Here is a 21,626-nt window from a genome sequence, read left to right as displayed (position 1 = left end):
CAGATACTTTTAAGTATATTTTAAAATAAACATAGTAGTGAACATATTCAGTCTTGCAAAAAAGATAAAGGTAAATATATTTTACACAATATAGTTTTGACAGCATAGTTGAATCTTGAAAGCTGTCAACAAAAAACAGCCAAAGCTAAAATTTTGAAACAGCTCTGGAAATAACAACAATAGATTATAAACTCAATTTTATCTAAAAGTATGAAAACAATTATAGGATGTGTATATTTCAAAGCTTTGTAAGGTTTTTGAACAGAATAGTGTATCATCTGGTAACTTACATCAACATGGAACCAAAGTTTATGCCTCTCACAGATGTCTGCTATACCATCCAGAGGATCGAATGCACCTAACACAGTAGTACCAGATGTGCCAATGACAAGGAATGGCGCGGCTCCCTGTAAAAATGACAGAGATAAAAGTTACACATTTTGTTTGAATCTTGTATTCTGTTGTAGATTTTGGCATCTGCAATTATATTTGGTAGTACCCTTTAACAATTGCCCAGCATCAAGTGTAATTAAACCTAAATTCTTGTGGGAAAAAAAAAATCTATCTATCTATCTATCTATCTATCTATCTATCTATCTATCTATCTATCTATCTATCTATCTATCTATCTATCTATCTATCTATCTATCTATCTATCTATCCTGTTTTATAAATTATTAAAGGCTTAAAGGCTTAAAGGCTTTGAATCAGCATGATAGACAGGCCACTAACCAGGCCATTCTTAAAAGAGGTCAACAAAAGAAACATTCTCGCTAAAATAGAACTGTAGGCTGATACAAAGGCCCATATTTAACACATTACTGTATTTATTATAACATTTTTAGTTTGAGTGTATGGCTATGGACTTTTCAATGACTTGACAGATTTTCAGTTGTTTTAACCACTTAAGCCCCGGACCAGTATGCAGCTTAAAAACCAGGCCACTTTTTGCGATTCGGCACTGCGTCAATTTAACTGACAATTGCGCGGTCGTGCGACGTGGCTCCCAATCAAAATTGGCGTCCTTTTTTTCCCACAAATAGAGCTTTCTTTTGGTGGTATTTGATCACCTCTGCAGTTTTTATTTTTTGCGCTATAAACAAAAATAGAGCGACAATTCTGGAAAAAAATTCAATATTTTTTACTTTTTTCTATAATAAATATCCCCAAAAAATATATAATTATTTTTTCCTCAGTTTAGGCCAATACGTATTCTTCTATATATTTTTGGTAATAAGCGTTTATTGATTCGTTTGCGCAAAATTTATAGCATCCACCAAATAGGGGATAGTTTTATTGCATTTTCAGCGATTTTTATCATGACTGCGACATAATGGCGGACACAACGGACACTTTTGATACTATTTTGGGACCATTGTCATTTTTACAGCGAACAGTGCTATAAAAATGCACTGGTTACTGTAAAAATGACACTGGCAGTGAAGGGATTAACCAGAAGGGGGCGCTGTAGGGGTTAAGTGTGCCCTAATTTGTGACGTCACTGATGTCGTTCCCTATGACAGGGAACAGACGATCAGTGACAGGCTCACTAGGAAGCACAGGAAGAGGTTTGTTTACACTTACCTCTCCCCGTACTTCCTCTCTGTGACCCGATCGCGGGACACCGGCAGCGATCGGGTCCGCTGTTCACGCGGAGACGGTCACAGAGAAGAGGACTGCGCTCCCGACCCATGGCTGGGATCTTAAAGGGGACGTACATGTATGCCCTTGTGCCCAGCCATGCCATTTTGTCGACGTATATCGTCGTGCGGCGGTCCTCAATCGGTTAAAGTGGATGTAAACCCTTACATATAACCAGTGAAGTGAACAGCCTCAGATGATACACAGGGATGAAACAAATCTGCCTACATAAGTTTTACATGTACAGTATATCTGCTGTCTTCAGCTTTATATACTGTTTAGAAAGTGCACATCGTGTTAGGAGATTTTCTCTTCCTGGTCAGCACTGGAGTGAAGTCTGGGCATACAGCCAAGACAGCTGATTGGAGGAAAGGCACACACCCCATCTTCTTTTAATAGGTAGAGACTTTCAGCTCTGTTTGTTGAATCATTCAGCTCTGTGCTAATCTATTTATAGCATCCTCCCCAACACAAAACTCAGGCTGCTTTTATCATACGTGACAGAGAACTTGTCAGGAGTTATCAGGCAGATAACAGAAGAACTGGGCAGGAGACAGCTACGGGACATAGTGCTTTGAAGGGAGATTACAAAACACTGCATAAATACAGTATGTGCCCAGCTCAATGAGATAAAGCTGTTGAAAAATCAACCAGAAGCAATATCTGTGCCTCTGCTTTTGACTTTTAAAATGAATTTCTCCACAGTGCTTGTAGCTAGAGAAGTCATTGAGGCTAGGCATGTGCATTTCGTTTCGTTCCGAATCGAAATTCGGACGAATATTTCATTATTCGGAAATTTGGGTGCATACGAATTCCCAAATTGTAATATTAACGAATTTAACCGAATCCGAACTAACGTTTTCGAATCGAAAACCCACGGACGAAATTCGATCGAATTCGAAAACAAATTTTATTCAAATCGAATTCAAAAACAATTTGATTCGAAAACAAATTCGAATGAAAATTGAAAGCAAATTTGAATCAAAATCTAAAAAATATAAATCGATTTCTAAAAAATAATGCAATAAAATAGAATATAAAATAATAAAACAATAGAATGAAAATCAAAGAATAGTAAAGAACAGAATGTGAGGCTACGGCAGTATGCTGAGCCTGCATGGGATAGAGCAGAGGGAGAAGTGGGCTGCCGCGCTCTGGGGTAGTAACAGCCTCTGATTGGTCAGCTGCGGCAGCCCCCTTCTCTGATAGGTCCGTTCGCGTGAGGTAAAACCCGCACTGGACGAGCCTATATAAGGGAGAGGCTGAGGCGATTTGCTCAGTCACATCTCCTGACAAGCAGCATCGCCCGCCTCTCCCTCTCTCTCAGGATGAAGCGCGCTGTGCAGGACAGCCGTGAGGAGCTCTTATGTAGACTCCTAGAGAAGGCGGAGAGCAGGGGAGGTGAAGAGTGGCTGAAGCGTTGCCTGTCTGAGGAGAGTGGCTCTGTTTTATCTGTCAGCCCAGCTGCAGTACCAGAGATGAGCGTGGGCGCCCCCAGGAAACAGCCTGGAAGAAAAAAGAAATGTAAGACCAATAATTTAGCTCCTCAAGCTGAGGGAGCTGCAACAAGAGGTGCTTCTTGCCAGCAAGGGAGCAGCGCTGCCTCTTCCCCCCCTCCTGGGGACTTGGGTGAGCATGTTTTACCTGAAGTTGTTTTCAGTAATGTTAACCAGTTATCTGCATTTTCTAGTCTAATTGAATCTTTGTCTGTCATTGTGCAGCAGTTCAAAGGTATACATGATGCGGATTTTACCTCACAAAATGTAAATATGTATGTGCAACCAGGTGAGAGTCTGAGTACTCAGGCATGCACAGTAAGTCAGAGTGCACAGGAGACTGGTGCTGGAAATAGCGATAATGCTATTGATATGGAGGAGGTTGGTGTGGTGTGGCATGAGGCTGGTCATCCCTCTCTGCTAAATAAGGATGTTACTGTCAGATCGAGTGTGAGGTGTCCTGCTGTTAATAATACTTTACCCCTCAGATCCTCGGCTGCTATGGTCAGCGAGTCTTCCTTTAAGGAACCCCTCCCTTGCAGTTTATCCCCGCTGGGTTTTCATCTGTCTAAGTCAGTCAAAGAAAAAATTTGGAGGGGTGAATATCTCGATATATTATCACTTCTCCCTGCTTCTAAGGAGTTTTTGGCTAAATCTGACAGGCAGTCCAGCGAAAGAACAGAGGAAGATAGGAGGAGAGCGGTTCCTAAGACATTTCAAAACTGGCTGCAAGCGTTCTGTATCTATTCAGCAGTTATGGGAGAACGCTTCCCGGGGAAGTGCTCAGGTTTATTCCAACACCTGGATATTATTGCGGAGGCCTTTCGCCACTTTGGCGGCTCCGCATGGTTCTCATATGACGAGAATTTCCGTCAAAAACTAGCTGTGCACCCATCGCTGCATTGGGGGGCGAAGGACGTTGGTTTATGGTTAAACCTTATGCTGCCACCTAGGCCCCAGTTCACCCCTCGCCCCGCTTCAAATGGTCAGAGTCCAGTCAGGAAGGGTGTATGCTTTGCATTCAATGAGGGTCAATGTAAATTCTTATTGAATTGTAGATACAAACATGAGTGTTCTTATTGTGGCGGTACTCACGCGGCGAGCAGATGTTTTCGTAAAGCTGCCGCTAGTTCCTCTCATTCAGGACCCAAGGACACACATGGGAAAGGCCCCGACTCCGGTGAGCCTGGCAAGAATGCGCCCATGGCTCGAGCGCTATCCAGACCACAGGATGGCGGCTCTGCTAACTGAAGGTTTTGCCAATGGTTTCTTAGTGCCATCCTTTACTGGTTCAGGGTGTACACCAGTTAAAAATTTACTATCGGTATCCATGCACTCTAACTTAGTGCTTGAGAAAATTTGCAAAGAATTGTCTGAGGGTAGGGTGGCTGGCCCCTTTAATGACCCGCCATTCTCTAATTTCCGGTTGTCCCCTTTGGGCATCGTACCCAAGAAAGAGCTGGGTGCGTTCAGACTGATCCACCACCTATCTTACCCACCGCATTCGTCACTCAATGACGAAGTTGCCTCTGTGGAGGCTCCAGTCTGCTACGCCTCATTTGATGAGGCTTTGTGTCTTTTGAGGCAAGCAGGGCAAGGGGCTGTGCTAGCAAAGGCTGATATTAAGTCGGCTTTCCGCCTTCTTCCCGTGCATCCACAAGGCTTCAATTCTTTGGGTTTTCAATTTTTGAATAAATATTATTTTGATAAATGCATGCCAATGGGGTTTTCTATGTCATGCTTTTATTTCGAGGCTTTTTCCTCCTTCTTACATTGGGTCGTGTCAGTCGTTATCCCTCAAGGCCGTATCCTACATTATCTAGATGACTTCTTGTTTTTAGGTCCCCGGGGGTCATCAGTGTGTATGGAAGCTTTACAGGTTTTCTTTGACGTTTGTCATGACTTTGGCGTGCCTCTGGCCCAGGAGAAAACAGTTTTTCCCACGACAGTTATTGAATTTTTGGGGATCACGGTTGACTCCGAACGAATGGAATTCAGATTGCCACAACAGAAGATACATAAAATGAAGTCTATGATTGCAACCTTTCTTGTCAGTAAGAAGGTGTGCTTAAAGGAGGCACAATCTTTGCTGGGTCTTTTTGCTTTTGCAGCCAGAGTCATCCCTATGGCGAGGGTATTTTCGCGCAGGTTCTCGTTAGCCATAAAAGGTATGGTGAACCCTTACGCTCATTTCCGAATTTCAAAAAGCATCAAGGATGATCTAAGAATTTGGGATGCTTTTTAAATGAGTTTAATGGTTCCTCGGCCTGGCAAATGGACTTTATTAATAGTTCTCAGTTGGAATTCTTCACCGATGCAGCTGGCTCTGCTGGGTTCGGGGCTTTCTTGGATGGGCGCTGGTGCGCCCAGTCCTGGCACCCTGATTGGCTCCAGAAGGAGATACTTCAAAATCTAGTTCTGTTGGAGCTCTTTCCAGTGATTGTGTCGGTGGTTGTGTGGGAAGACATCTTTAGGAATCGTAGAATCTTAGTTCATACGGATAATAAAGGTGTCTTTTTTGCCATCAATACTCTGTCCTCTAAGTCTGATCCCGTTCTGAGGTTATTGCGTTTCCTTGTACTTCATTGTATGAACTGTAATATATGGTTGAGAGCTGAGCATATTGCAGGTAAAGAAAATAACATAGCAGATTCTTTATCTCGTTCACAGTTCAAGAGATTCCGAGAGTTGGCGCCATCAGCGGATCAACATGGCACCCCTTGCCCAGACTTCCTCTGGGGCTTAATTTGGGAATAATATTCCGGAATCTCAAGGCTTCAGTAGCGGAAAACACCTGGAGGGATTATAGGCTTTCATGGCACAAATGGTGCTCTTTCTGTCAACCATTGGGTTTGGATCCACTAGATGTGTCTTCTTACGTGGCTTTGTCTTTTTTGTCCTTTCTCATTCAGTCTAATCTGTCCCCGGCTTCCATAGGTAAAATATTGGCTGGAGTTTCTTTTTTCCTTAAGTTTGCAGGCCTTCCTGCTCTTACCTCTTTCTTTCAGGTCACCCAGGTTTTGAAGGGCCTCAAAAAGTCTAGGCCCTCTTTAGATAATAGGCGTCCCATATCTATCCCCATTTTGATCGATCTTCTTCAGATCCTTCAAGATGTCTGCTCATCCAATTTCGAATCTTTGCTTTTTAAGGCTGCTTTCTCTATAGCATTCTTTGGAGCCCTTCGGTTAGGTGAGTTTACTGCAGCAAATAGAAACGCTTTTTCATTTCTCCATTTTTCTCATGTTCAGTTTGACGTCGGTTCTGTCCGTCTGTTTTTGTCCAGATCAAAGTCCTCTCAGGTTGGCCAGTGGTTTTCTTTATCCAGTTCTCCTAATGAGGCTATCTGTCCCGTGTTTCAAGTTCGTAATTATCTTTTGGTCAGACCATTGAGTAACGATTCCTTTTTTATTCATGAAGACTTGTCCTCTCTAACTAGGTACCAGTTCTCAGCTGTTTTGGCCTCCTGTTTGAAGCGCTTGAATTTATCTGGGTACCAATTTTCTTCCCATTCTTTCCGAATTGGCGCTGCCACCACAGCTGATTCTATAGGTTTTTCAGAGAGTAAGGTTAAAAAAGTGGGCAGGTGGGGCAGCAATAGATATAAGTTATATGTTCGTCCCAGTCTTCTAACTTTATGATTCTCTTTCAGATTTATCCAGGAATATCGCTTGGGTCATAGGTCACTCCTACGTGTTCTGGGCTTACAAGCACTCCGGATCCAGATCATACTCTGCTAACCTGGGGCTTGATCCTGATTTATTTTTAATTTTATGGTCAGGTGTTAGAGGTATGCGGTGGCGCAATTTAAAAGACCACCTAGCTTATTTGTCTTCTGTCTGGCCTCAACCCCAAGTGATAGTTATCCACGTGGGGGCTAATGACTTGGGTAAATTCAACACATGGGACTTGTTATGTGAAATGAAAAGGGATCTCTATTCCATAACTCAAATGTTCCCAGGTTCAGTGTTAGTATATTCTGAGATGGTTCCCAGGCTGTTATGGTCGCCGCACGGCGCCCTTTTCTACGTGGATAGAATCCGCAGACGGCTAAATAGGACGATTCATAGTTTTATGCCTTCAATTGGTGGCTCTTCCTTTCGTCATTCCGAGTTAGAGGGTTTTTTGCCTGGGTTGTTTCGGGTTGACCAAATTCATCTGTCAGGCATTGGCCTGGACATTTTTAATATGGGTATCCAGTCCATGATCGAATCAGCCACGGTGGTGGGGGGGCCTAGGCCAACAGCTTCGCGGTTGGCCCCGGCCGGTGGGGAGTAGTCGTCCAGCTTTTGCTGGATGGACAGAAATTAATTTGATTTTAAAGTTTTAAGTTTAGCCAATTTGGCCTTTTGTAATTTAATTTATTTATTGAGAAAATTTTTGTAACCCCGCCCCCACATTTTATGGATGACACCGTGGCCAATTTTACCAAAGTTAAATAAAAATGTTGTATCAAATTGTTGTTTGGTCTCCTTATTCAATACCTCTGTACTAGCCCATGTGAGGCTACGGCAGTATGCTGAGCCTGCATGGGATAGAGCAGAGGGAGAAGTGGGCTGCCGCGCTCTGGGGTAGTAACAGCCTCTGATTGGTCAGCTGCGGCAGCCCCCTTCTCTGATAGGTCCGTTCGCGTGAGGTAAAACCCGCACTGGACGAGCCTATATAAGGGAGAGGCTGAGGCGATTTGCTCAGTCACATCTCCTGACAAGCAGCATCGCCCGCCCGCCCACCCTTACCTGTCAGTTTGTCATAATAAGTCATGGGGTCGTCTGTATGGGGGGAGTAGTCGTCCAGCTTTTGCTGGATGGACAGAAATTAATTTGATTTTAAAGTTTTAAGTTTAGCCAATTTGGCCTTTTGTAATTTAATTTATTTATTGAGAAAATTTTTGTAACCCCGCCCCCACATTTTATGGATGACACCGTGGCCAATTTTACCAAAGTTAAATAAAAATGTTGTATCAAATTGTTGTTTGGTCTCCTTATTCAATACCTCTGTACTAGCCCATGGAATTTAATAGAATGTAATCAAATACAATAGAATATGACCTAGCTTCTTCTATCTATCTTCTATCTATCTTCCATTTTCTGAAATTCGAAATTCATATAGAATGAACTCAAATTCGAATAGAAAAATATTAGAGGAGTAGAATAATAAAATATATATATATATATATATATATATATATATATATATATATATATATATATATATATATATATTTTTTTTATTCTGCTCTATTCTAATATTTTTCTATTCGAATTTGAGTTCATTCTATATGAATTTCGAATTTCAGAAGATGGTTATATATATAAATATAAATTACATTTATATATATAACCATCTTCTGAAATTCGAAATTCATATAGAATGAACTAAAATTCGAATAGAAAAATATCAGAATAGAGTAGAATAAAATATATATATATTATTCTACTCAAATTTGAGTTCATTCTATATGAATTTCGAATTTTAGAAAATGGAAGATAGATAGAAGATAGATAGAAGAAGCCAGGTCATATTCTATTGTTTTTGATTACATTCTATTAAATTCCATTCTGTTCTTTACTATTCTTTGATTTTCATTCTATTGTTTTATTATTTTATATTCTATTTTATTGTATTCTTTTTTAGAAATCGATTTATATTTTTTAGATTTTGATTCAAATTTGCTTTCAATTTTCATTCGAATTTGTTTTCGAATCGAATTGTTTTTGAATTCGATTCAAATAGAATTTGTTTTCGAATCCGATCGAAATATTATGGAATCCGGTCGAAATATTTTCAAATTCGATCGGATTTTTCGAATTCGGTCGAAAACGAACAAATTCCGAAAACGAATTTAACACATGTAACGAATCTAACTTAACAAAATTAATTAAAAAACGAATTAAAACGAAACAAAACAATTTTTTCCCTTTTGCACATGCCTAATTAAGGCATTGTTTCAATGTAGGCCTTAAAAGACGGGCTGTTAAAGTAGGGGTACCCTATCCCATATGTGTAAAAAAATGAATGTAAAGAGCAAAGAAATAGTGGACTTTTGAGGTGCCCAACCTCCATTGGCTATCTCTACATACATTTATATACTGTATGCTTCCATGCAGTCATATAGCCCCTGCACCATCAAATAAAGTGACACATATGCCAACGGGGTGGTGGATTCTCTTTCAATGTGTTTCTTGAAACTCTGCTTTTTCAGGAGTATGAGAAAAGCTGTTTTTCATGATTGCAATTTTAACTGGAGCATAGTCACTAACAATTATTATCCTAGGGTGAGTGCAGGGGCACCAGAAGGTCACCACAAGAAGAGAACCCGGGTGGATGTGGTCAATCACAGGTGCATGCAGTTCTTTTAACCATGGAGGCAAGGAGTCTCACTCCCTAAGTCTTTTTCATTTCTTATACTGTTATTTAATATAATTCATCACAGACTTAAATCAATAAAGTTAATTTAACCTTTATTCTTTCCAATCATTAGTCAATTAGCAATCACTCTGGGGTAGAGAAGCCCATCAGTGATCACTTATACACAAATACCATTCCCCATATGCGGCCGCAGATACATGCAATAAAAATGGCCCACATTCCCAGGCTCCTCTTAAGTGAGCCAAAAATATACCTTTGGTTAAGGTGGACATACTAGTCTGGGGGCTTAGGTAATATCTTACTGTTCCTCTACACTCGTCCCTTTCACATATGAGCTACATTCACCATATGCAGAATGGTATTGTGCACAGTTGACGACCACCAGGGGACTTCTTCACCACTGAGTAGTTGCCATTGGTCTGAATACTAGGAGGAACAGAGGTTAAATTACCTTTATTTGGTTCAAGCCCCGATATATAATATTGTACCACACTATAGGAAAAACAAATGATTTAGGGAATGGGTCTCCTTGCACCCATGGTCAAAAATGTTTAGAACTGCATGTACCTGTGTCTGACTTAGTTTCTCCTCTTCTAGTGCCCCTGTAAACTCTCTGGGGATAGCAATTTTTAGTGACCATGCTCCACGTAAAATTGCAGCCATGAAAAAAAATCCTCCTTTATACACTCGAAGAAGTGTATCTTTATCTTCGAAAAATAGAGATATCTACAATCCAAGGCATCATTGGCCTAACTGACACTTTAATATAAAGTACAGTGGGTATCTGACTGCATGGAAGGATATACAAATATATACAGTGCCTTGAAAAAGTATTCATACCGCTTGAAATTTTCGTAATTTTGTCATGTTGCAAACAAAAACGTAAATGTATTTAAAGCAGGGTTCCAACCACAATTAGCATTTTTTAAATGTACCGTATGTCCTTTCATCATGCATTTTTATAATATAAATCCGGTCACTTACTATTTTACAATCCGTCGCCACTCCGCATAGTTATTCAAAAAAGAGTTTATAAAACTATGTCCACACTGTTGTCATTTTGCTTGTGGGCATTGTGAAGCCCACAAGCACTTACTTCCTGGAAGTCTTGGATGGGGAGCGATAATTGGGTAGCGCACTGTATCCTGGGAAATGATGACACACATTTCCCAGGAGCATTAGAGGGAGATGATGTCAGAATCCTAGGTGATTCCAAAGGCAGATTTTGTGGGACCGCATAGCAACAGACATTTCCAGATGAGTAAAACATTTTTTTTCTTAGGTCTAATGAGCACAATAATGAAAAAAAAAATTTGGGATGGAAACTCCACTTTAACCACTTAACCCCCGGACCAAAATGCTGGTCAAAGACCAGAGTACTTTTTGCGATTCGGCACTGCGTCGTTTTAACTGACAATTGCGCGGTCGTGCGATGTCGCTCCCAAACAAAATTGGCGTCCTTTTTTCCCCACAAATACAGCTTTCTTTTGGTGGTATTTGATTACCTCTGCGGTTTTTAGTTTTTGCGCTATAAACAAAAATAGAGCGACAATTTTGAAAAAAAATTATATTTTTTTACTTTTTGCTGTAATAAATATCCCCCAAAAATATATAAAAAAAAATTTTTTTTCCTCAGTTTAGGCCGATACGTATTCTTGATAAGCGTTTATTGATTGGTTTGCGCAAAAGTTATAGCGTTTACAAAATAGGGGGTATTTTTATGGCATTTTTATTAATATTTTTTTTTACTAGTAATGGCGGCAATCAGCGTTTTTTTTTCGGTACCCCCTGGTAGCCTGCGAGAGAGCCGACGTAGTATGATGGGCTCTCGCGCAGGAGAGCCAACCTGTCGCCGTAGAATGACGGCGGCAGGTCGGCAAGCAGTTAATTGGGATTTTATGTGATAGACCAACACAAAGTGGCACATAATTGTGAAGTGGAAGGAAGATGATAAATGGTTTTAATTTTTATTTACAATTAAATATCTGAAGTGTGGTGTGCATTTGTATTCAGTGTCAATACTTTGTAGAACCACCTTTCACTGCAATTACAGCTGCAAGTCTTTTTGGGTATGTATCTACCAGCTTTGCACATCTAGAGAGTGACATTCTTCTTGCAAAATAGCTCAAGTTCTGTCAGATTGGATGGAGAGCGTCTGAACAGCAATTGTCAAGTCTTGCCACAGATTCTCAATTGGATTTAGGTCTGGACTTTGACTGGCCATTCTAACACATGAATATGCTTTGATCTGAACCATTCCATTGTACAGTAGGTGACCGCGATATTGTGTCAATCTCGCTCCCTTTTTCGGCGAGATTGACCACCTACGAGCCCCTTCGCGGGAGCCAGCGCCGAGGGGGGGAAACCATGCCGGTTTTTTATTTAACATTTTTAACAACGTTCCCCCTCATGATTCATACCAAACGCCGTGGCCAGAATTGGTGGGAATCCAAGTCGGATCCCCGTCGCTTCTATGACGCGCCCGCTGGAATGTGCTTTTCCTATTCAAGCGAGTGCGAGATGTTGGCACCATGTCGCAGAGAATCAGCGCAATGCCGCCGTGCTGGAAACACATTCTCGTCGACAGTTACTGTAGCTCTGGCTATATGTTTAGGGTTGTTGTCCTGCTGGAAGGTGAATCTCTGCCCAATCTCAAGAGTTTTGCAGACTCTAGGTTTTCTTCTAAGATTGCCCTGTATTTGGCTCCATCCATCTTCCCATCAACTCATAACAGCTTCCCTGTTGCTGCTGAAGAAATACATACCCACAACATGATGCTGCACCATGTTTCACTGTGGGAATAGTGTGTTGAGGGTGATGCACAGTGTTAGTTTTCCATCACAAATAGCATTTTGCTTTTATGCCAAAAAGTTCAAATTTGATCTTATCTGACCAGAGCACCTTCTTCCACATGTTTGCGGTGTCCCCCACATGGCTTCTCGCAAACTGCAAATGGGACTTCTTAAGGCTTTCTTTCAACAATGGCTTTCTTCTTGCCACCCTTCCATAAAGGCCAGATTTGTGGAGTGCACGGCTTATAGCTGTCATGTGGACAGATTCTCCCACCTGAGCTGTTGATCTCTGCAGCTCCTCCAGAGTTACCATGGGCCTCTTGGCTGCTTCTCTGAATTATGCTAACCTTGCCCGGCCTGTCAGTTTAGGTGGACAGCCATGTCTTGGTAGGTTTTCAGTTATGTCATATTCTTTCCATTTTTGGATGATGGTTTGAACAGTGCTCCGTGAGTTGTTCAAAGCTTGGGATATTGTTTTTATAACATAACCCTGCTTAAAACTTCTCCACAACTCTATCCCTCACCTGTTTGGCGTGTTCCTTAGTCTTCATGATGCTCTTTGTTCGCTGAGATTCTCTAACAAACCTCTGAGGGCTTCACAGAACAGTTGTATTTATACTGAGATTAAACTACACACAGGTGGACTCTATTTACTAATTATTGGACTTCTAAAGGCAAATGGTTCCACTGGATTTTAGTTAAGGGTATCAGAGTAACGGGCGCTGAATACAAATGCACGCCACACTTTTTAGATATTTATTTAAAAAAAATTGAAAATCATTTATCATTTCCCTTCTACTTTACAAGTATGTGCCACTCTGTGTTGGTCTATCTCATAAAATTCCCCAAAAAAATATTTTACCTGTATGTTTTTGGTTGTAACATTACACAATGTGGAAAATATTAGGGGTATGAATACTTTTTCAAGGCACTGTCTAGCTGTAGCTGTAGTAGAATAGATCAACTACTGACAAATGTTGAGTTACCATAAGAGCACTCCACTCCATTCAGCAGGTGATCCGTAAGCACATCACCTGCGACAAATGTCACCTCTGTGACTGTGGACAGTGAACTGTGGTGGACCCATGTGTTGGATTAATGGGCTGCCAAATGTAGACTAGTGTTCATTTACATAAGGCTACCTCCAATCCTGCATGTTTAGATCTGGAAACATAGAAAAGAACCCAGGGCTTTTCTTTTTTCTTTTTTTTGGACCTGGATAGACTCTGTGGGCCATATTCTCAAACAAGTTACGTAGGCGTATCAACAGATACGCCTACGTAAGTCCGTTTCCTATGTTTAAGTGTATTCTCAAACTGAGATACACTTAAACATGCCTAAGATACGACAGCCTGCGCCGTTGTATCTTAGGCTGCAATATTTACGCTGACCGCTAGGTGGCGGTCAGCGTAGAATATGCAAATGACTAGTCACGCCGATTCTCGAACGTACGCTTGCCCGCCGTAGTGTTTTAACGTCGTTTCCGTAAGCGATACGCGGCGTAAAGATAAAGATGCCCCCTAGGTGGCGTACTCAATGTTAAGTATGGCCGTCGATCCCGCGTCGAAATTTCAAAATTGAACGTCGTTTACGTAAGTCGTCCGTGAATGGCGCTGGACGCCATTTACGTTACAGTCAAAACAAATGACGTCCGTGAGACGTCATTTAGCGCAATGCAAGTCGGGTAATTTACCCGACGGAGCATGCGCATTACGATCGGCGCGGGAGCGCGCCTAATTTAAATGATCCACGCCCCCTGCCTGGATCATTTGAATTAGGATGGCTTACACGGGTAGACTTTACGCGATGCCGCCGCAAGTTCACAGGTAAGTGGTTTGGGAATCCGGCACTTGCCACTTAAACTTGCGGCAGCGTAACGTAAAGTACATACGTTCCGCCGCCTGAAATGTATGAGAATATGGCCCTGTATGTCCATTTATATCAGTTTGCCTATAAACTTGCATAAAGCTTCTAATTACTGGTAAGTCCATCTGAAAAACTGTCAGACTGATCTGTTCAGAAAGTCCACGTGAAAGGGGTCAAAGATGTAACAAGGTACTTGTAAACAATTTTTTTTTACAATTGTTTTAATGCACTATGCATTAGTTTTATGGAAAATTATTCAATTACAGATATCTCACCGCAAGCAGGACATGATATTAGATACTTTCCAAAAGTGATAAGAGGAAGGACTTATTCTTGCACCATTGGGCATTCAGATGAAGAAAGTGTACTGAAGCTTATATTCAGTAAGCATAAATAGAATATAATTTTTGTGCTGGAGTCCAATACAAAAATATATACAGTAGATATTGAAGATATGTATCCTATAGAGGAAATGCATGTTGGAAAAAGTAAAGTAGATGAGAGAAAAGATTCACTTGGGAATGGAAAGTTTGAGTAGGGGCAAGGATAAAAGAAAACAAGGGGGAGAGAAGGGGGGAAAAGGAGAGAGCATCCCTTAAAAATCAAGACAGCTCGACTATTAATTTGCTGTTACAAATTCAGAGATCTAACTGAGAATGAGTCAGGCCTCGTACACACGACCGAGTTTCTCAGCAAAAACCAGCAAGAAACTTGCTTGGAGATATTTTTTTGCTGAGGAAACCGGTCGTGTGTACATTTTCATCGAGGAAACTGTTGAGAAACTCGAAGAGCCAAAAAGAGAGCAAGTTCTCTATTTCCTCGACGGGAATGGAGAAACTTGCCTTGTCGATAGGGTTGCCAACTCATCCCTTTAAAACAGAACACATATTAATTACACAGGTTCTGAGGCTAATTTAATGCAAATAAGGCACCAAGTGAGTTTAATTACCTCCTTAATCAGCCACAGAACCAGTGTAATTCATATGTGTTCTGTTTTAAAGGGATGAGTTGGCAACCCTACTTGTCGAGTTCCTCGACAGCCTAACAAGGAATTCGACGAGGAAAACGATGTGTTTCGCCTGTCGAGTTCCTCGGTCGTGTGTACAAGGCTTTATCCATGAGGACAACATTTTAAGGAATCTCTTGCAGGTATCCAGTGTTATAGCCATCTGTTTTCCATTAGTCATGGCCTAAATGGAATGATTAGGGAATTAAAGCATTGCTGACACTAGAAGTGAACTTTGGTTTGTTTGCTGTTATTAAATTTAAAGCCAATTCATTTGTAAATGGATTGTGGAATGTTTTGTATGGGTTTGTTAAAAAATACTTTTGCTTCTTTGTATAGGTTACAGCCTAAGGGCCAGATTCACGTAGAGCGGCGCAAATTAAGTTACTCCAAACCTATATCATTTAAGTTACGGCACCTTAATTTTGTGACGTAAGTGCCGTATTCACAGAGCATTTGCGCCCAAATTTGTGCCAGCGCGAAGTAAATACCGAGGCGTAAGGCGGGGTTATTGCAAGTGGGAAGGAAGTAGGCGTGCTCCATTAAAATGAGCCGTGACCCCATGCAAATGAAGGGCTGGCCGTACTGCGCATGCGCGCACGAATCTGCACCTCACTGGGCATGTGCAGAACTCGGCTCGGCGCAATCAGTGAGATAGGAAAAAGGCCAAGCATACTTAGTTTAAGAATCGCCCTGTGCTTAAATAGCCCCAGACAAACGCACTTCCCTTGCAAAAGTACATCCCTGTGTTTCCCTTCCTAAAGCAAGTGTCTTTTGCTCTGTTGTCTGTGGCTGTTTGTTGGTGAGTGTAGTGTTATATTAAAGATTTATTGTAGTAGGAGGTTGTAGAAGCTGTGTGTATTTTCTGAGTGTTTTTTGTGTCTGTTTCTTCTGTGTTTTTTGTTTGAATTTGTATTAGCTGTCTGCTTGTGTTTTTGTTTTTTTGCTGTCTGATTTTTGAGTGTGTCTGTTCTGTGTCTTTTTGGCTGTCTGTTCTGTGTCTTTTTGTGTCTGTTCTGTGTCTTTTTGTCTGTTTGTTCTGTGCGTTTTTGTGTTCGTTTGTTCTGTTTGAATTTTGTGTCTGTTGCTGAGTGCTGTGTTGTGAGATGGCACCTAAGAGAAGGAAATTAAACTTCTCGGTGCGAGAGAAGCACTTGCTGGCCAGGGCAATCACCCAATATGGGAGATTTTTGCATGGCCCTGACAGCCGGGAAGTTCCCCCCGGCCAGGAAGAGGGCGATCATACAGGAGATAACGGATCAGATCAATGCAGAGGGGGGGAGACAAGGACCCCCAGTGGGATTAAGAAGAAGATCAATGATCTGAGGAGTTTGGTCCGTGAGAAGATGGCCAAGCAAGCAGCCCATGCCAGGGGCACTGGAGGAGGCCCACCCTGCACCGTAAGGTGGACTGAGGAGGAACTTGCGGTGGCCCGTTGCTTCCACAGCCAGCAAGTGGTGGGCCTGCCTGGCTTTGAATCTGATAATCCTGTGAGGACAGGTAAGTTTTTTTTATTTCCATCTGGTGAGTAGCATGTGTGTGGGGGGGGAAGGGAATATGTGCCAAGTGTGTGGATCCTCCAACCTGTGTATGTTTTGTGTCCTCCACAGATGGCCAGGAGATTGCTGGGCCATCAGGCCAGGAGGTTGCTGGGCCATCAGGCCAGGCTGCACCACCCCCAGGACAACAGGCTGCTGAGGAGCCCCAAGAAAGTCCAGAGTCCCCAGGGCAGGGGAGTGGCCACAACTCCCCTCATGAGGAGGTTCAGGGGGAGGAGGATGAGGGGGGAGGATGAGGATGACCGGATGGAGATTTCCCGAGAAGTGATGTTGTGTTGGGATCAGGATTGCCTTGCACCTGACAGCAGTCAGGCCACCATCAGGGGTAGTCCCTCCCACTCCTCCCCCAACAGGGCTGCCCCCCCAGGGGGCTCCCCTGCTCCCAGGCCACAAGCCTCATCTGGAGGCAGTCAGGCCACCATCAGGGGTAGTCCCTCCCACTCCTCCCCCAACAGGGCTGCCCCCCATGGGGGCTCCCCTCCTCCCAGGCCACAAGCCTCAACTGCAGGCAGGAAGGCCACCCAGAAGACCAGGGGGGTGGCCAAGTTCCTGCCTGCAAATCTGCAGAGGGACCAGGCTCGTCAGACACAACATCTGGGTCAGGTCACCCGGACTTTGGCCCAGATGGAGGAGAGCCTGGCCTTCATCAAGGAGTCAGTCAGTGAGGTGGGCACTAATTCATTAGCTTTTATAAATTGCTTTTCTGAGCTGCAGGCTGCCACAACAGGAGTGGCCCTTGAGGTGACTGCCCTGACCCAGGCTGTCCAGGACAACACCCAGGCTGTCTAGGCCAATACAGCAGCCCTCACTCTGGGCCTGACCCGGATCGCCGTGGCCTTGGAGGGCAGGCCAGCAGGTGGGCAGCCACCCGGGGAGGCTCCTCCTTCCCCTGCCTCCCCCCCATGAGGCTCCACCTTCCCCTGCCTCCCCCCCCATGAGTCTCCCCTGAGGGCCCGTGGCCGTGCCCGTGCCCATGTGGTTTTCTAGGGTCCAATACAATTAGATGTGCATGTGATGTGTCTGTGCTAGGGACCACAGTGGGTGTGCATGCATGCATTCTCATTGTGCCATGATTAATGTGTGTGTTTACTGTGCAAAGCTGCATTCTGCGAGGCGTCTCCTGACTGCTGTTCCCTCAGAAGAGGGGGTACCCTCGGTTACTAAAGTCACTAGTATAGTTATGAGCATGGATGCCCCTGGCATGTTGGCAGACAGATTGTTGTCCTGCAAGTGTGTGTGCTCAGCTCTTCCTTAATGGTGTTGCTTTAGATGACCTTTACACGGCTGGAGCAAAGTTAAGGCACCTTTTATAAAGTGTAACTTTACTCCGGGAAACTAACAGATGCGCACAGGGCGTAGCCTACGCCGCACACACTTAATTTTGTGGATCGCCTTATCTCCCTCATTTGCATCTTTGCCTAGCAAAACAATGGTGTGTCTAGCGTATTTTGCGCTCGAAGAAGCGCCGGTGTAATTGTTTTAGGTAGGACGGAAAAAAATGGTTTTCAGGCGTATTTCGTTTTGAGGATCAGGCGCAAAAATACGTGCGCCGCATTTTTCAATTACGCCGCACATCTCGAGATACGTCGGCGTAAGTGCTTTGTGAATCTGGCCCTAAGACCGTGCATATTAAGGAGTAGAGCCTGATCCATAATATCTTTGCTTTAGGGCTTGAGTACCAAATATGTAACATAGCACCATCTTGTCTGCAGTTTCTAAAGCATAGTGGAGAGTACTAAAGTGCATACTTAGCAACTTAGCAATGTGGAAGGAGTAAATTACCAGTGTAACTTTAAATGAGTACTCAAAGGCTAATTCCGCGTACACACGGTAATTTTTTGTGATGAAATAAAACGTTTTTCATCATGAAAAAAAAGTATGTTTTTCTAACTTCATCATAAAAAACGACGTTGCCCACACACCAATGTTTTCTGAAAATGCTCTAGCAAAGTGCGGTTACATACAACACGTACGACGGTACTCTGTTCCATTCAAGCTCCCGTCTCATAACTTGCTTCTGAGCATGCGAGGGTTTAAAACGTTGATTTAGCCCACACACGATCATTTTTTATGACACAAAAAACGACATTTTGAAAAACGACATAAAAAATTGAAGCATGTTCGAATTTTTTTTTGGGTCGTTTTTTTTAAGACAAAAAACGATGTGAAGCCCACACACGATCATTTTAAATTACGTTTTTAAAAACGTCATTTTATTTCATCACAAAAAAACGGCCGTGTGTACGCGGCATAAGATACTGAAGGAGCTTTTGGCTGTAGAAGACCAAATCTCCCCCCAACATGAATCTGGTAAGGTTTTTCCAGCTCTTCCTTTCAGAATAGCATATGATTTATTTTGAGAAGGTTCTGGTAAAGGAAAGAGATGACTGCATTAGAAAAATAAGCCCTTGAGAGTTTTGCGACACTTTTTCAAAATCTGTAAGTATAAGCTGGGTATCATTTCAGTTTATTAGGGGATAAATGACATGTGGTATATACTGGTAAAGTTCTTGGATGAGTTCATCATGAGTTTCCTGGAAGCATCTAAAGCAGGCATGTCCAAAGTCCGGCCCGCGGGCCGATTGCGGCCCTTGTTACGGTTTAATGTGGCCCCCCTGGTAATTTGGAAAAACATATCGTTTCCGGCCCCCAGGGCCACTAAAGATATATACTGTATTTATCGGTGCTACCCCTGAGGGGACAGGGAGGGGGCAGAATGAGCGCCATCAGATTACATACAGGAGAATCTCTTGTTTACTCAGCGGGATATGAACTAGGAAGTCCTGTCTCCCGGGCTGCCATTGGATGACTGTTCTGTCTATCATAGCCCTCTCTATCCCGCCCTCTCCCTGTCCCCTCCATGGCTGCAGATGGGCGTGGATCAGGCTTCACTGATGGCAATGGTGAGGCTGCATTCATGGCAATGGTGAGGCTGCATTTATGGCAATGGTGAGACTGCAGATGGGCACTGATTAGGCTGCATTGATGGGCACTGACCCTTTATTTTGCTCACAGCTCTTTATTTAAAGTTTAAATTTTTTTCCTGAAACTTCCCTCTTAAAGTGAAAGTTATATGTCCAAATAACACTCCAGAGCTCTTAGTTAGTCCTAGGCGGCGGAAAAAAGATATATATATATATATATTTTATATATATATATATATATATATATATATATATATATATATATATATATATATATACACACATATACACACACACACACAAACATAGACAAATAACACGCCCAAGCTCATCTCCCCACCAAACACAGCCAAGGCAAGATAATTCTTGTTGGCCAGTGTATTAGACAAAAACACTTAGACCGAATTTTAATGGTTCAAAGAATGTCAGACAAAATGGTCGGCCCTCATGGATGTTCACTCCATCAAATCTGGCCCTCGTTAGAAAAAGTTTGGACACCCCTGATCTAAAGGGTTGGATACCATCAAAATGAAAAACATATTAGCCACTAACAGAATCTACTCCATTTCTGGTGATATTATAGGTCATTTTAGTAATCCTCATAAACGTAGACGTGGAGATATGAAACCCTCTGAAAACCTAACAGTCCTACATTTTCAAGCAATGTGTCATGGATGGGCTTAAGGTCAGTGGAATCATATTTTCCGATATCCAAATCAAAGAACAAATCACAGTTGGGTCACAATCTGTAGCATCCAACAGATCCCTAGGTGGAATTTCTCTATTAGCATATCGAATAGCTAATTTAATGTGGCCTGCTCTGTAGTAATTCGATAGTAAGGGATTTCCCAAGCCTTATGCCTCGTACTCACGACCAGTTTTCACAATGAGAAAACTGCCATTTTTTATATTGGTCGAGAAAACCGGTTGTGTGTATGCTCCCTAGCAGTTTTCTCGACGAAAAAACTGCCTGCAAAAAAAATGAAACCAGCTCTCTTTTTCCTCGTCGTGTTTCCCATCAGTCTGTTTCTCGTCGCGAAAAACGGTCGTGCGTATGCTTTTCTCAGGGGAAAAAATGAGCATGCTCAGAATCAAGTATGCAGCCCAAAAGCAGCCCAAAGTTGAAAGGAACTTCCCCTTTATAGCTCCATCGTACATGTTGTACGTCACTGCGATTTGGTCGGACGTTTTTTTGCATGAACGTGTGGTAATACATGAAAGTAATAGAGTAGCATGGGCCATTTTAATGGTGTTGAGTCTACTATACAAAATCAAAAAATCTGGTATTGGTCCTTTGTTTGTAGAAGAGTATTACGTTTGTGGATCAGGGGAGGATAGTTTACCTGATAAAATGACAAATATGCAGAGGTAAGATTTTTTTAGGGTTGGGAATTAGTGTTTTAAATTTAAGTGTGGGGGAGATATGTTTTATTGTAAGAGAAATTTGCTAGGATCTTTATTATTTTGCGGTCATTAGTGTAAACTTGTGACTAAAGGAGACACAGTTGCCCTTTGTTTGCAGCACATCACCACAGTACAGTGCAGTACACTTTTCTACACCAAATCACCACATCTTTAGTGCAGCAAAGCACCATATCTTTATTCCCGCTATTGCCATAGCTGTCAATACAGTTAGACAATCCCCCTGCCTGAGAGGAGGAATCCTCATATTCCTCCTCTCAGGCACACAGCAACCAGATTTCCACAATAACTGCAAATGTTCCCTCTTGTTTTTCCAACTCTACTGCTAATTGTGCCATAGCCAACAAACTGGCATAGAGCAGTTGGCTCAGTTTTTTTTGCAACTATCAGTAACCTGCCCAAGAAGTATGTAAAATAATTCATGTTATCAGATGTTGAGAAAAAGATCGCCAGAAGCATCAGAGGGAGAATACATCAGGCAGGGATCAGAAATTGGCATTTTTTTTTTAGCCGCAGCTTAGTGCCAAGTGGATTCAAGCAATGAGGAGAGTGGG

At 42.4% G+C, this 21,626-nt stretch overlaps 1 protein-coding gene across 1 annotated transcript in view; it reads right to left on the bottom strand.

The window, feature by feature from the left end:
* GADL1 (glutamate decarboxylase like 1) overlaps positions 1-21,626 on the bottom strand; it is a 427,714-nt gene that overhangs the window by 210,200 nt on the left and 195,888 nt on the right. Inside the window, exon 9 of the mRNA XM_040353089.1 lies at positions 291-407. Within this exon, the coding sequence (XP_040209023.1) occupies positions 291-407 (117 nt within the window). The remainder of the gene's footprint in view (positions 1-290; positions 408-21,626) is intronic.

This window comes from Rana temporaria, chromosome 5, assembly GCF_905171775.1.
Source record: "Rana temporaria chromosome 5, aRanTem1.1, whole genome shotgun sequence".
NCBI lineage: Eukaryota > Metazoa > Chordata > Amphibia > Anura > Ranidae > Rana > Rana temporaria.
Note: the sequence above shows the minus strand (reverse complement) of the source record. Positions and strands in the feature narration are given on the sequence as shown.